We start from the raw sequence: 16007 nt of genomic DNA, 5'->3' as shown, positions 1-16007 counted from the left end.
ATCCCCTGCCAGCTCTTATCCTTTGTGTGGGCAGGCGCTAGAAAGACCTCTCCCGTGCGTTACACGTGCGGGACACGTGGAGCTCTAGGCTGGGCCGCTCAGACGCCCAGTAACATCAAATGCTGCCTGTGCTGTGGTGAGACCGAGGGGCCCAGTAAACACTCTGGTCCTCTGGCCCCAAGTGCCCATTGCTCAGCTCCCCTCGTGCGGCCGGCTGCGCAAGAATTCATTCTGACAAGCAGCCGTGGGGACCTGTTCCTGTCCATTTACGCCCTGGGCTCAGGCCGTGGTTGACATGGGCCATGGCCGCGGTGCAGGCAGACCTGCCAAGCCACAAGCCCAGGCCCTCCGGGATCCTCACACCGGCAGCAGGGTGGTGGGGATTCCCCCGGGAACCCCTCCAAGGATGCTGCCATGTCCCCTGCCATGGCTCCCTGCAGCCCGGGGATGTGGTGGGAGCCAGGACGCTGGAGTTTCATCCTTGAGGGAAAAGCCATTGAGGGGAGCCCCCGCTACACGGGACGGGCTCCTGACCCCCATGGGGGGTTCACTGTCCTGGGCGAGGCGCGTCCCACGGGGAGCCCCAGAGCTTGGCCTGCTCTGCCCCGCCGGAGGGCGGGGGCTGCCCCAGGGAAGGGCAGGAGAAGCGGGAAATGGGGCTGGTCTCTGCCCTGACAGTGAACGGGGGGGCTGCGGCGTGAACTCTGCCCCCAGGCCGGGAATGGGGGGCTGCGCTCTGCCCCACGGGGGGAGCAAAGGGGGGGCCGCAAAGTGCCCGGGGACAATGGGGGGACCGGGATCCGCCCCCAGGGGGTTGGGGGGACCGAGCATCGCCCGGGGGGCGGGTTCGCTGCGGCGCAGGGCGCTGCCCCGGGGCGGGCCGAGGGAGCGCGGAGGGGCCCGGCCCGGCCGGGCTGAGGGAGGGACCGGGGCGGGCTCGGCTGCCTGAGGCGCGGGGCGGCGGCCTGGCGCGGCGGGCCCCGCCCGCTCGGCTCGGCTCGGCTCGGCTCGGCTGGGCCCGGCCAGGGCTGCTGGGAGTTGTGGTCCGCGCTGCCGGCGGGGCGGAGCGGGAGGGAGCCGGGGTCGGAGCGAGCCGAGCCGAGCCGCAGCCCCGCGCGGGAGCGGCCGCAGGCGGCAGGTTGGTGGCAGCCCCGGGGCGGGCGGCGGTGGCGGGGGGGAAGCCGAGCCCGGGGCGGGGGAGAGCCGAGCCCGGCCCCCCTGCGGAGCAAACCCCGCCGAGCCGAGCCGAGCCGAGCGGTGGAGGAAGGTGTCGGGGGGGCACCCAGCCTGGTGCCCAGGGCAGGGAGCCCAGGCCGGGGGGCGGCTCTGGGGCAAGGGGTCAGGGCTGCCTGGCCGTGCCAAGGTGGGGCCCGGGGCCTGGCCGAGGCCGGGGGAGAAGCGGGGCGCTGGGACTGCAGCTGCCCCGGGGGCTGCCCGCCTGCTTGGCCTCCTTCCCCTCGAGCGAGAGCGGCCGGTGGGGCAGTCGGTGGGGGGCCAGGTGGGGCGGGGGGGGCAGGTGGGGCAGTCGGTGGGGGGCCAGGTGGGGAGGCGGGTGGGGGGGGGGCCAGTTGGGGCAGTCGGGGGAGGGGGCCACCAGCCCCCCAGGCGCAGAGCAGCAGGTCGAGCCCCACGCCCGGGCTGGTTTCTGCTGCCCAGCTCGGGCCCGTGCGGTGCATGGACACGGCCCTGTCCCCTCGCGTGGGCACCAGGCAGGGTCAGTACCCGCCCCGGGCCAGCAGCCAGCTGCTGTCACCTGCCTGGGAGCAGCTTTGTGCCGGGGCTGGTGAGTCTGTGTCATCCGGGCTGCCCTCAGCACTGTGCGAGCCGGGGACTGGCAGCTGGCAAGGCAGGTGTCAATCAGCTTTTCTGCAGTGGAGGCAGGATGTTACAGGGCGTCATACAGGCCCAGCAGGTGTAAATCAGAGGAGAGTTCCTGGGAGCTGCTGTTCTTGCAGCTGGGGAGTTGTGACTGTCTCTGTCCTCAGCCTATGTCCCCATGATCAGACGCGCTAGACTGGGCACTTGATGACACCAGCACAATCGAGAGGTTTTGGAAAACAACCCTTGTGTTTCCAGCACTGTGGTGACAGGCAGCCTTTGCTGCCTCACCCCAACACTTGTTTATGGTGAGGAGGTTCCCTCCTTGCAGTGAGAGCAGGCGATTCCTCAAAGCATGGCCTGGGACAGCTCTTTGCTCCCTGGCACTCACTCAGATCCAGAACACAAGGCTGAGACCCTGCATGGCGCAAAGACCAGTCTGTTGTTTGAAAAGCACCTATGGCTCCAGTAAGAATCCTTTCGTTTAACTTTCTGCAGCCTCTAATCCGGCCTTGAGTCGTTACGTAACGTCTTTGCTGTGTATGACAGCACACCTACATTTTATACCACATGCAACTTCCATGTAATTTTAAACCGATGGTCTCTCTTTTGAACTGACTTTGCAGTTTATTATTAACTGATGCTGCTAGATCCCAGGCCACCAGGCACCTTAAATGAATACACAGACGCAGTATTAAGGTAAAGAACTTGCAATTTCATTGAATGCATCCAGCCACGTTGACTAAATCCTTCCAAAGAGACCTGCTCCTTGGGCAGTGGTTCCTGGGTGGTCACTCTGCTTCAGTGGTTCCCAAATCCTGTCCTGAAGTGGAAAAGGGATTTTTTCCTGGCCTGCCAGTGACACACATGCTTGTGGGAAATGGTTCTGAAGGCATTTACATTCAGAGGGATTTTGCTACCACAGAAAGGAGCTGCTGAGCTGGAAGCTCTTGGGGGTGTGGCTGAAGAGTTATCCTTGAGGGGTGCGGCTACCGGTGACTTTTCTGGGGGAAGGAGACTGATGCCAATGGCTGCAGCCTCTTGGGTTCCCATTTGTGTGGGGTCTGCATTGTGATGGCTGGAGCAGGCACTTCTTGTGCAGGCTGTGGAGTGTTGAGTTTTTAACTCTGTTGCCATTCCCCATTTGATCAGACTGCGACGGTGGGTGGGGATATGCTGCCAGTGGGCGATTGGCTTAAGTGTGGGCAGTGAAGTGAGCGCCCTGCAGCAGTCAGTGGGATAGCTGTTCCCTTTGCTTCCTGGGGGATATTAACTTCATCAACCCACTGGTTAAAGGACAGCTTTGCTGTCACCTTTAACCAGCAACTTCCTCAGATGTTGCCTTGGAACATAAACAAAACCACTGTCGATACAAATCACTCCTCTGCCAAGTGCTCCTGCTTACCACAGCCCCAGGCAGCCCCTGAACACAATTACTGATTTAAAGGGGAACTGGAAAGCCAAGGCCTGTGTTCAAGGAGGCAGTATTTCAAAGGGATACCAGTTTCCATGAAGTGAGAAAAGTTACCCAAACTCTCCATGCCTGCTCCAGCCCATCACAATGCACTGTCCCTTTGCAGACACCCTGCGTGCCATGTGCACTTTGAGGAATTCCCATTAAAGCCCCCTAGGCACATACAGCAGATGTGGAAACTGGGAAACAGAACGGGAGGAAGTTAGTTTTGCAAATATACTTGTTCTACAGGTGCCCTTTTCTAGTTTGGTATACAACTGTCTCAGCCTCATGCCCCAGCCTGCCAGGACTGCAGCAACAGCATCACCTTGCAGACCGAGCACTTTGCCTTCTAGAGCATTTCACCAAGGAATAAGCAGTTTGTGCCTTACATATAACTTGCTCTGGAATGTAACAGCACAAGCACCTGGCCCTCTACACTATCTCACCATTGCTGGTGCAAGAACCTTCTCCCCAGAGACAGTCCACCTCTCTCCTTTTTCATTATGTACTTCTGCTGGTAGCTGGTTTTTTTGGGGGGATATAGGTTAAACGGAAAATACTATACAGGATAAATCATCTATGTATACTTGAGCAAAGTTATCAGCAACTTTATCCTCCATCTACTTTATGGCATCTAAATGGCTAATTGCAATGGATATGCAATGGGGATAAGGAACAGATGGCTAGTGCAGTTCCTTTCACATTAATAGGAGTTACATTTTTGAAAATGTCCATGTATTTGAAAAATCCAATTGTGCTTTTGCATTCACCCCCCGCTCCTGCTCCAAGATGTCTCAGGGAGAGAATTCAGAGCAAACCAATGCCATGGCCAGAGAAAGAAAGTCAGAGAAGCTGTCTCCTATTAAAGGGAATCCACTTGGTAAATTCTCCATTCCACATTGTAAAGGGAATTCCTACTCTCGAATCCACTTTGTAAATTTTCCATTCCCTTCTTTTGTCAGGTGCTTTCAAAGGATCCTTGACAAGAGTGAAGAAACAGAGCAGCCATCTGGACTGGAACTTTGTAGGTATTGACCTTTGAAAACTTTGGTTCTTTGTTGGTTTGCCAAAATAAATCTCAACTGCCCCTCTTCCCTGACCTGTGATAGTATGAAGGGCTATCGCCTTCCAGATGTGCACTTGGGTACCTTTCCAGCTGCCATTCACTGACCATTGGCTGCAGCCCTACACGGTGTTGAAAGGCAGGGAACTGTGGTTTCCATTCTAGGTGACATGCCTGCCTGAGCCAGTAACTGTGTGTCGTGGTGGAGAGAGTCCCAGAATGGAATAGCACCGGCTGCTTGGCGGAATGGTTGTACTTTGGGGGCAGTCTGGCACTACAGCTAGATTTGCCTTAACCCAGAAGTGCAGAGACCCTAGTCCAGCATTATTTACCATGTGGCAACTCCTACGGGCCCCGGTGAAGGTCACCACATCACAGTGTGGGGCACTATATACAGTACTGTGTATAATAAGATGGCTCTGCCACAAAGAGCCTGCAATCTAATTAAAGACAATGCAACAAGTGAGTAAGAGAAAATGGAGGAAGAAGAATGGGGATAAGGAATAGATGGCTTCACAGACCTGCTATGGGCACACACAGCAGGCTGGCTGCAGAGAAATTAAATTAAAACTCTTTTAAAAGGAAAAGATACAAATAAAATAGATCTCAAGTCTGATAACCAAGCAGGTGGGAACTAGATTCAGGTGACCCTGTTCTGACAGAATAAGAGCTGGTATGAACCCTTGCCCAGAGTGCAAAGTGAAACCCAGGCCTTGCTGGGTGTTAGACTAGTTTGGTTAATTGGGGGGAAAACAAAAAAAGCAACCTCCACTCCTCACCCCCCACGCACACACTCACCAAGTTATGCTTCTGCCCTTTCTGGTCACAGCAGTGCTCAGCTGTGTCACAGGGGGCTGTTCCCAGGGTATTTCTGGGCATGTCCAAAGCAGGCAGTATTCGGATCCTGTGAAGGAGCCTCATCACTTTTTCATCCCAAAGATTACAGCTTTGGATACTTTCTGAAAGCATGGACTTCAGGGGCCTTATCTGAACAGAGCCTCTCATCCCTGAGCAGCTCACCTGTCCAGTAACCTCAACTGCTGCTTTACTATGCCTGGCCAAGGAACACGGTGTGCTCTAGAGCACTCCTCTCCCTGCTGCCCCACAGGAGACTCTGTCCTTTCCACCGGGTGTGTCTGACTCTAAAGCGAGAAAAGCTGGCATTCCACCAACGTGGATTCTGGTTTTAGTAACCCTCTGAGAGGTATCATCTGTTCTCAGTGGAATGTGCTCTATTCCCTGAAAGGAGAGTCATTTCAGAGCACTTAGGTCAAAGTATAATCTGTGATGTGCTACGACATACATCTGTGAAAAGAACGTTCCCAGCTTCTCTCCTGGCTATGCATCAGCCAGCTTTTAGCAGTGCTGGTGTAGCAGGCAGGAGGAAAAGCTCTGGGGGAGCAGCACTAGCTACTGCACAGAGCTCTCAGAGAGAATGGAAGAATGGGCGCCAGGAGCCAGGGAAGAAGGGACAGAGGCTTGGGTAGATAATCACTTGATGCCCCCCCAGCCTGGTTCGCATCCTGTTTGATGTTCATAAAAAGGGGGAGGGAAGGAAGCACAGCACAAGACTATGCCCACCTTCAAGTCAAGGTATTTGGCAGGATTGGGGTAGGGCCTCATTTCTTGTTCCATCTTCATTGGCCAAATACTTTCTCTTAAATGGTCCCCCTTTGCTGAGTTCCTACAGCGTGCAGAATGGGATGCAGATCTCTTCTGAACAGCAAGCAGGTGCTGAATCTGACACACAGTGAGTAATGCCAGACTGAAAAAGGCTTAATGCCCATCTGGGTTCTTGTTTTTCCAGACCCTGCCTGTCTGCACTGCGTTTGAGAATGAATAACCTCAGAACACAGCTGATGCATATCACTAATGATAGCAGCACAGTAGGGCTTCCTGGGGCACGGGGCTTGTCCAACATGTAGATGTGAACACTAACAACCTGCCACTCGCTAACGCACTGCTCACAAGTCTCCAGGGAACAAATGCAACTATGCTTCCCCCTGGCAAGCCCTTCCCTCCGTGCCCCTACTAACCTGCATGGTGTGGGTGCCTTTGAGAACCACGAGGACCGATCACCTGGCCCTTTTATACACATCTAAGAACAGCTTGTCAAAAATGTCTTTGGAGTGGCTGATGGACTGGAGCTGGTCACTGGATGGACTCCGGGACTTTATCGCTACAGGGATCCAGTCCTTCCGGGACTGTGACACCTCTGCACTCAGTGCTGTCGCCTGCCTCTTGGTCCTCTTTGTTTGGTACTGTTACCACGTTGGCAGGGAGCAGCCCCGCACGTACGTCACTGTGAATTCCCTCATGCAGAGCTCCGATGCCAACGGCTTGCAGAATGGGTACGTTTACTGCCACTCCCCTGAGTGCGTGCGCTGCACACGTAACGACGGGCTTAACCAGAAACTCTATCACAATCTGCAGGAATACGCCAAGCGCTACTCCTGGTCCGGCATGGGCAGGATCCACAAGGGCATCCGAGAGCAAGGGCGCTACCTGAACAGCCGACCATCCATCCAGAAGCCAGAAGTCTTCTTCTTACCCGACTTACCAACAATGCCCTATTTCTCACGGGATGCTCAAAAGCATGATGTGGAGTTACTGGAACGCAACTTCCGGACCATCCTGTGCGAATTCGAGACTCTCTATAAGGCCTTCTCAAACTGCAGCCTCCCACAAGGATGGAAAATGAACAGCACACCCAGTGGGGAGTGGTTCACCTTTTACCTGGTGAACCAGGGCACATGCGTTCCCAGGAACTGCAGGAAATGCCCACGGACGTATCGCTTACTTGGGAGTCTTCGCACCTGCATTGGCAACAATGTCTTTGGGAACGCGTGTATCTCTGTGCTGACCCCTGGCACAGTCATCGGGGAGCACTATGGACCAACCAACATCCGCATACGATGCCATTTAGGTATGTATCCAGCAGAAGCAGAGAGGAGCTACAGGTATTTTTCTTCCTTCTTCGTTGCCAAAACTGACGTTAGTTCTTCCAAGGCTGTGGAATTTAGTGAAGAGTCTGCAGTATTTTAAAGGTATTGAGTTCAAATCTGAGCGGGTTTAGTCTGTTCTCATCAACGTTAAGGAGGATTTAGCCGCCATCCTATGAAGGGTAATAAAAATTATACAAGGATTAGATTTAGGGAGCTAGGCTAATATAGTCCCAGAGGGATTATGATTGTGGTCTAAAGTGAAAGGAGAGAATAATTCACAGTCTCAGAAGATGCAGCTCAGGGCACAGTGACCTGGAGCTAAGGAAGGAAACATGTAAGGTTAGGAAACAGCTATTGAGTCAGAGTAACCACACAATAAAGAAGTGACTCCTCGGTGCGGGAGCCTCACTGTGGACACTCCAGAACCAGCAAGAGTAGCTGTTAGAGTGGATGGAAGGGTCCTGCATGAGGCTGAGAGTCAGATGGGATGACCCAGCTGGTCGTTTCTGTCCCTTCTAGCTCTGAGTCTGCTCTCACATTGCACATGATGCCCAGAGCCACCAAGGAGTCAAACAATGGTATTTGTTTCTCCAGGAGCTGATCATGGTGTTTTGCTAGTTTTTTTTTTTTTAAGCACAATAAGAACGTTACATAGGCCAGAGCTCACACTGGGTACAGCACCCTCCTTTAGGTCCAGCTGCCCCACTCCGCCTGGCATTCTCCAGCTCAGTAGCCAGAGGAATTTCTCTTCCTCTCCCCCACCAAAAAAAGACCTTTTAAAATTGCAGGGGTTGACAGAGTTTAGCTTGACGGCAAGCTGTGGGGGAGACATGCTCACTGCCTGGGAGGCTCTGAAGTAATGGGGTCTTTCTGGGCTGCCCCAGATACTCCAGCTGCTTCCACCTGTACCACTAGGAGACTCTGAACTGGCATGGAAACTCCAGTGAATCATCACTGTAGATTCCATCCCTCCTGGGTTATGTGCATGAGAACAGGATCTTCGTTGCTTCAGTCTATGCCCTTCCTGCAGCTCCATCATCTGGGATGGGGCTGCTCTACTAGTGACTCATGTTTCGCTGCTGTGAAGAGGACCTGTCACACAGCAGGGCCTGACTCCAAGCAGAAGCAGCAGCAGCTCTAACTCTGAAGCTGCAAGAGTCTGTTTTTGTGCCCATCAGCCATCCCTTGGAAAAGTAAAGGGAGGAGAGGCCCAGACAGCATCTGGCCTCTGCAGAATTGTCTCAAAGCAGAGCCCAGCCCCTGCAGCTCAGAGAGCAGGAAGCCTGGATTGTTGTCAGTTCTTGGGAGCCCTCTCACCCCGACCCTCGGGAGAGCCCTGGCTGGGAACGTGTGTCTGCTGCTCACAGCCAGGATTTGGAACGTGGTGGGGGAAGAATGTGCTCGTGGCCCTGCTGGCACACCCCACACATCTGGCCAGCCACCTCCACTGGTAAACACACAAGCTGTCGCTTGCTTGTTATTTTTACATTAGATGCAAGCTTTCTAGCCCCACAGCTTCACTGGGGTAGCTAGAGCCAGCCCCTCACTTCCCCCCTTCCCTTGCGGCTAGCTGTGGAGCTGTGTCACATGGGGCTGGGACGGAGGAACAGGTAGAGCACTCAGGCAACTTCCCCGTCTCCTCTCCTTTGGAAGGGGCTGGCAGAGGCGTCGAGGAGTGGGACAGAAGGAGCAATGCAGCTATGAAACACCTTGACCTGCCACGTCTTGCTGCCTGTGTATCCCCTCCCCTAAAGTCAGGGGAGCAGCCTCCTAGGTGGAGTCACAGCGAGGTGCCCGGCTCTTGGCAATGCAGAAGCTCCCCTGGAATCCATGCCTCAGTGTGTGGCCAGGCAGGAGCCGCATGCCCAGCACCGCCTCGGACTGGTCTCCTGGCTGCTGAACTTCAGCTCAGCTGACTTGTGCGCAAACCCAGGGCCATTTGCAATGTAAGCTGGGCTGCCCAGAGCCACGCCGGGAAGGGCAGTAGCACAGCAGTTATGGCACCCGGACACAGACGCCAAGAACCGGATGGTCCGGTTAAAACCTAACGGAACAGGTTAGCTCTGACATGGAGGAACAAGAAGCAGAGTAGGCGTGACAGGAGCAGCACAGCCGGGGTCGTGGGCTCACTAGTGCCTCCCCTTCAGGGGGAGTCGAACCGTGGGGAAGATTGTGCCCGTAGGGCTGGGCCGTTCTACCCCTTCCCTGGGGCATTTCCCAGACTCCCAGGCCATGTGCTCTGAGGCCTGGTGACAATGCTGGCAGGCCACTGTGCCTGGGCCAGGGCACCCCATACATTTAACTCTTGTCTTGCTTTAGTGCTAAAGCCCCAGCTCCCCCAGTGTGTGTTTAAAAACCCCTGTGCAGTGAGACCATACCTTGCTCTTGTTAATTGTTCAGCTTGCAGCAGCGCCCCCAGTCCCCTGCTTCCAGGAGCCTGCCATTGGAGTAGCCAGGCCTCCGGTATATTTCGACGTGAGCACGTTGCTGAACTGCCGTATTGCCACCAGCTCTCGGTGCAGGGTCCCCGGCTCCCGTCCCCGGCTGTCCAATGCCATGAGCAGTGCTTTCTCGAGGCTTCAGGCACTGCTTCAGTCTGTCCCTCGTTGGGGAGTCCTCCAGTCCAGAGGGCGTCAGCTAGATGTTGCTAACTAAGTGCCCACACAATGATCAACTCATTTCTTATAGGACATAACTTCTGCTGCAGAGAGGATTTGGATGGAGCTTCTGCAGCTCAGGACACTGTGTGTGGAGGGAACCAGGTTTTGTTGTTCAGTCTCTGCAACGTACATCAAAGAAACATAAACAACCCCCACTCCCCCGGGCGGCTGGGGAGTCCTTGCTGTGCCCAAGTGCTTTAGCACCAAAGTCAGTCCGCTGCTGTGGCTGTTCTGAATGTCTCACCTCAGAGCAGCAGCCAAACACATGCCAGCTGTGACCATGGGAGACTCCTGGGTGCCCTAAACCCTTTGTCTCCCTGCAGCTCGACAGTCTATTGGCCCCACTGCAGCTGCTTGATCCTAGTCTGTAATGAGGGATGTTACTTTCAGACAGAAAGGTATAATTCCAGGAAGCTGCTGCTTGCTGGGTGTGTTAACGTCTCAAGTGAAGTCCAGTTTTCTCAGGGGTCTTGGTCAGTCTGTGATGTCCCGTTTATCTGTGGTAACTGTAGGGTCTCTATCACTATAACATCTGAGCACCTCGCTACCTGTGAGGAAGTAGAGCACTGCTATCCACATATTAGAGAGAGGGATCGCAGCCACCAGGCCGACTGACTTGGCCAAGGTCTCTCTCACACAGGCTGTGGTTGAGCCAGGAATTGAACCCAGGTCTCTCGAGAGTCCCGGTCCAGTGCCCTAGCCATCAGACCAGTGCAGAACATCTCTGCTTCCCTCAGACATCAAGTCCGAAGCCAGAGAAACGTGTCCGGATTCTTGCTTCATTCTGTGCCTTTGTGCTTTGGGCACAAAAAGTCTGTGGTATCCAGCTAGTTCTTTGCGGGCACTGAACTACAACCAGCCTTCAGTTGCCACGCAGGGTTGTATGGCTGTCAGGCACTGGATTGAAGGGAAGCAGAGCAGGGAAGAGGGGTGTCCTGGCTGAGCTGGGTGGGACGCCAGGACTGGAATCTGACGTGGAAGCCTACACGTGCTCTGAGCCCAGTTCCAAGCCCTGCAGATTGAGTGTAGCTCTTCTGTCAATGCGAAACGTTCTAAAAGCAAAATGCTGGCTCAGCGCTGGCCCGTTAGGGACAGAGAAGGACATGGCTCCTTACTCTCCAGCCCTCACTGCAATACAAGCCCCACCACCATCCACCACCCACATGCAGCTTACCGCTTGGATTTCATGCCCGGGACAGAGTCAGACAGTTCCCTCATTAAATACATCACAAGTTCTCCTGAAACATGGCCATTAAATGCCAGGGGCAGGCTGGCCTGGACTTAGGGCTCTGCTGAGTAAGAGGGGACCTAGGCTTCAGGCTGGTGAAGTTCAGAATGATGGGAGAGTGATGCCAATGGGGGGCTGGAGACTCAAAACCCAGCAGCCTGGTAGCAGGGTTATGAGGGGCTGTTCTCCAAAAGCTTAGCCACATATTGCCATCTCCAGCCCACAGCTCAGAGAAAGGGCTCACCTGCTCCCTGAAGAAAAGGGACAGTTTAGCCACCTAGACCCAGCTCCCATGACCCACCCCGTTTTCTTTCCTGTATTTTGCACCTGAAGGTCTGAAGACTCCCAGCAACTGCGAGCTGGTGGTAGGCGGCGAGCCCCAGTGCTGGGCCGAAGGCCGATGCCTCCTGTTTGACGATTCCTTTCTGCACACTGCGTTTCACGAAGGCAAGTAGAGCATGCACACCTCACCTCGCTCAGATACCAATAGCCTTTCAAAGCATGTCTCCAGCCAGGCTCCTCCAGCCCAGTAAGGGATGGATAAGCTGGGGCAGGTACAGCAGAACCTCATCCCAGCTCCACGTCCTCCAAGGCGTGTAAAGGTTTGGGTCACTGATTTGGTTTTTCCTTTGTTTCCCTGCATCCCTCACTCCCTAGGACCAGTAACTGTCCCAGCCAATAACCGGAGCAGGCTAGGAATCTCAGTGAGGCCTCTGCCTTCCAGAGTCTCTGCCAAGGAGGTGTTAGGTACTTATCCAACCTCAGCCTTTTGTGGCTTAAACATCACTAACCCCCAGAGCTGTGCCCAGTCCACTTTCTCAGAGTCAGCCGCTTGGCTTGACTTGTGCTTTGCTTCTGTTTTGTGGCGTTTGTGGCTTTATTTCACAAACAAAATTGTCACAAACATTTACCAGCCCAGACGTGAGGCCTTTGTCTGCCTTTTCCATGATGACGGGGAGCATGAAAACCAGCGTGTTGCTGGGCAGTTTTGCAAAGCTGCTATAATAGAAATGCAAGGAGCAGCTGTGTTCTGATTCCCCACTTACCCACAGCAACGCTCCTTACCTGGGAACCACCCGGCGCCACATGGGCCACTTTCATGGCCACTAACAGTAACAAACGGCATCATTGATGAGTCAGGCAGGGGCAAATGCTGTGAAGCATTTGGAGAAAAGCATGACGTGTCCTTTGCCAGGTAGCCCCTTTGCCTCGATACAGGGAGGGCAGCTCAGACTCTACCCACTACCTCCCACCCGACCTCAGTGAATGCTATTCCCCCCCAGGTACCCAGATCTGCCATTTCCCAAGTACTCACGATTGGCTAGCAGGAAGTGCAGTCTCCTCGAGGAGGTGGTGTGACTCCTGCTCCAGGCAGCGGCGCTTCTCCTCCCTGGGTCAGGTCTGCTCTGACTTTGGGCTGGTGCAGCTGGGTTTCCTGCAGCAGCGATCTTTCCCTAGTTCTGGCCTGGTTTTAGTTTCCCAATGCTGCTCACAGCCCCAGGAGAAGAGACGGGAGTTCTGTACCTGCTTTATGGCTCTTTCCCTTCACTTGGGTGGAGCGTCTTGTCATGACTGTTTCACTGAGGGGAGCTCTGCTGAATTCCCATCTAAGAGTTGGGGCAGGCATAGGAGCAGCTGCCATGCTGCTTGACATAGGGGAGTACTTTGGAGAGAGTGGGTGAGCAAGAACTGCTGCTCCCCACATAAACTGTGCGACGGCACTGGGAAAACAGCCCGTTCCCAGAGACCTGGGGGATTGCAAAAGGCAGATTAGCACACAGGTGCTCAGTTTATGGGAATGGACTTGAGACAAAAGCAAGTCTTGGACTTTGCAGGCTGAGCAGCAGCAGGTGTGCTCAGTGTCTGGCTGGGAAACCTCCACGGTCAGTTGCTGTGGTGCAAGTGACTCAGCAGGGGCACCTCTCCCAGCCCGTCGGAGCTGAACCAGTGCCACAACCTGGGGCGGGGGCACCGTGCATCTGGAAGCGTGCGGTTTCCTTTTGACTAAGAGTGGGTTGGACAGATACCCCAGTGGGACCCAGGGTTAAGAATCTCAGGGGAACAGGCCCCCTAGTGTTCTGGCCATAATCTAGAGGGGCGATTCCATTCTGCCTCATTAAAATGCCTTATCCAGTTTCATGGACACACAGTTCCACTTCCTGTTTCAAATGATTCTGTGGCACGGCTGGGCATTGTACAGGTGGCTGAGCGTACCCACCCCTGCTGTGTACCAGCCTAGTTACAGCTACTCATCAGTCTCAAGCTCTTGGGCTTCCTCGCGCTGAAATCCCCTCCACGGTCTGGTGGGGAGGACAGGCCGAGGGCTCTCTGTGGTACAGAGATTGTCGTGTGCGGAAGGGGCACAGCCCCATGAGTTGCTCTGGGGAGTGCAATTGTACTGCTTCCTAGGTGGGCTCCGTGTTAGTTTCTGTAACAGGGCAGGAGGGCAGTGGGCTGACCCCAGTCAGCAGAGCAGAGCCCCGCTGTCTCCCTGCCAGCATTAGCTCGCTATGGATTGCTGTTCTGAGCACCTGAGACGAAGGGAGAAGTGTGCGTGCGGGCGCCTGAAGCCAGCACGGTGCAGCACTGTGGCCTGGGCTCCAAGGACTGCTTGTACTTCACAGCTGGCTCTTGTGTTTTGTGTAGGTCCCCCTGACGAGGGCCCTCGTGTGATCTTTATGGTGGATTTGTGGCACCCGAATGTTGCAGCTGCCGAGCGCCAAGCCCTTGATTTTATCTTTGCTCCAGGACGATGATGGTGCTTCCTTGCCACAGTGGGTTCGAGGGCATGTGGGTGGCCTGCCGGGGCCTTGCCTCGGGCAGCCCTGCGCTGCTGTTCCACCTCTGCACTTGGAAGCCTGCCTCACTGGAAAACTTTCTCATAGCACATACAGTGTCCGGTTTTCCCCTCGCTGGGGTTGTCATCAATGGAAGCTTCCAACTTGTATTAACTCACAGTCTCTTTCTTTCCATCATTGCTTCAGGGAATTCTCTCCACTCTCAGAGTGCGTTGTTTTCACTCTGTAATTTAGATGCAGTACCGCTCTAGTATGTGTTCTGTTGCTACTGTGATTTGCAGTGTTCAGAATTAGACTAACAAAATCAAGGGTGTTTGTTTGAATGTAATAATGTAAAACTTCTTGTGGACATCAGAAAAACACAAAAAATCAGCTCAGTGCTGTGCTCAGCCTGTCCTGGTCACTGTTTACAGCCACCTTGTGGACAACCCGGCCAGCCAGACGGACATGCCTGAGGAGCACAGTGCTCTCCTGCCTCCTCTGTGCAGAATAACTTCTCTGGGGCGGAGGGTGTTCAGACCAGTTGCAAAACCAGAGCTGAAGAGGGTGATGGTGCTTTAGAAACACAAGCTCTGTGCTAGCACACGGCCTTGGGGCCAGAGGCTTTTAAAAACATTTTCCTCCAGTGTGTGAATAGTACTGCTGGTGGCTGGCTCAGGGCTGGCAGGAAGGAGTATCACTTTGAGCAGAAGGTGGCTGGCGCTCAGCCTGCTGCCACAAGACCTCACTTGGTCAGACTGGCGTGGAAAACACAAACCCACATTGCCAGGGAGCTGAGTAACTTCACCCCCCCCCAGGCAGAGTTACACAGGAAACCTGAACCTTTCGTTTGAACAAAGGTTTTTATTAATTTCCCTAAACCCCTCATTTAGCTGTTCCCTTACACTTTCAAAGCCCCAGGCTGGGCTGTACACAGCAACCATTAGGGCCTCAGTAGCAGGGCCAAGGCAGGAGGTGTATGAAAGTACAGTGTAACTGCATGAGTTGCCCAAGCAGCCGAGGAGGGTGGTGTGTCTCCACTTCTCAGTCTTCTTTCCCAGTGCACGATGTAGCAGAGCGTCAAAGGGACCTTGGAAGGAAGTGTGAGACCATCCACAGAGGTATTTAATAACGTATCATAGTCCTACCTGTAAGAGTCCAGTCTACCAGCTACCCCGTATGTTTTTCTTGGAGATTAGTCAATTGTCTGTGTCTCTCCATACAGAGCTGATGTCAGGTGTGTAATATGTAACAGCATGTCGTGTATACAGCCACATGTACTCACTCTGACTGGAAAGCAGATGTGATAACATGGGTAACTGCTGCAGGAGGAAAATGAATCAGCAATGCTCCCTTTAACTCACTCCTGCATGATGTACCAGGGACAGCATACATCTGAGCTCACGGGAGTTTTCTACACAGATTTTTCAGTGATTAGGGCGCAAGAGAAGGCAGAAGTTTCAAATACATCTAACGTATTTTTACACATAACGATCTTAAAAGAATACCTGAAGTGCATGATTTCTACACACGTTGAATACTTTGTGATAGAATTACAAAGGAAGCAGGCTGACTCGGTCATTGTGTTACAGGTTGGTGACATTCACACCAGTACATAAGGAAGACTATCAATAAACAATTGTGCTGAAAAATGGAATGGGCTGTGTGTACTCAGATGGCTTGTTTGCAGTGAAAAACTGGGAATTTGGATCCTTGCTATGTTGCTGGCTTGGGCCTGCTGAGACGCCCATTGCATGCAGTGCTGGCAAATTGGAGGTATTGCACTCAGGAGCAAGTAGAGCAGCAAAACCAGATTTGGAACAGAAGCTCTAGGGGGAAAGATTACAGGGAAGCAGGCAGGGCTCGGAGAGAGAAAAGGCCACCATGCAGGGCTAGGAGGTAACTATGTAGAGATGCTGTAAAGGGGACAGCAAGCAGTTGTCAGGCACAGAGGACAGAACAAGAACCAGAGCGGTTTATCCCAATACCAAACGCTGCTAAGAGGAGCAGGGGCTGTTAAGCGTACGCTAGCACCACTGCTACAGCTCCACTGGAGGTGT

General features: G+C 54.1%; 1 protein-coding gene across 4 annotated transcripts; it reads left to right on the top strand.

Annotated features, from left to right (window-relative positions):
• The first annotated feature begins 1031 nt into the window (after positions 1 to 1031).
• On the top strand, positions 1032 to 14612 carry ASPHD2 (aspartate beta-hydroxylase domain containing 2). Of its 4 annotated transcripts, XM_067539415.1 has the most exons (6): positions 1032 to 1138; positions 2445 to 2517; positions 4237 to 4298; positions 6145 to 7263; positions 11504 to 11617; positions 13817 to 14612. In XM_067539415.1, the coding sequence occupies exons 4-6, from the start codon at positions 6378 to 6380 to the stop codon at positions 13924 to 13926; spliced, it is 1110 nt and encodes a 369-aa protein (XP_067395516.1). In that variant the 5' UTR covers positions 1032 to 1138; positions 2445 to 2517; positions 4237 to 4298; positions 6145 to 6377; the 3' UTR covers positions 13927 to 14612. The 4 variants fall into 4 exon arrangements, with proteins under 4 accessions (XP_067395516.1, XP_067395517.1, XP_067395514.1 ...); XM_067539416.1 differs by lacking the exons at positions 11504 to 11617; positions 13817 to 14612 and adding an exon at positions 9971 to 10826; XM_067539413.1 differs by lacking the exons at positions 11504 to 11617; positions 13817 to 14612 and adding an exon at positions 8936 to 9203.
• The last annotated feature ends 1395 nt before the right edge of the window (positions 14613 to 16007 follow it).

This window comes from Emydura macquarii, unplaced genomic scaffold, assembly GCF_026122565.2.
Source record: "Emydura macquarii macquarii isolate MOO-44397 ecotype Brisbane River unplaced genomic scaffold, CSIRO-AGI_Emac_v2 contig_554, whole genome shotgun sequence".
NCBI lineage: Eukaryota > Metazoa > Chordata > Testudines > Chelidae > Emydura > Emydura macquarii.
This window is presented reverse-complemented; position numbering and strand designations above follow the sequence as displayed.

Excerpts from the sequence above, each read along its gene's own strand:
- ASPHD2 (XM_067539413.1), top strand. The coding sequence starts at position 6,378 with ATGGTGTGGGTGCCTTTGAGAACCACGAGGACCGATCACCTGGCCCTT. Across the intron at positions 7,264-8,935 it reads CCGCATACGATGCCATTTAG|GGGCTGGCAGAGGCGTCGAG; the intron begins GTATGTATCCAG and ends CTCCTTTGGAAG.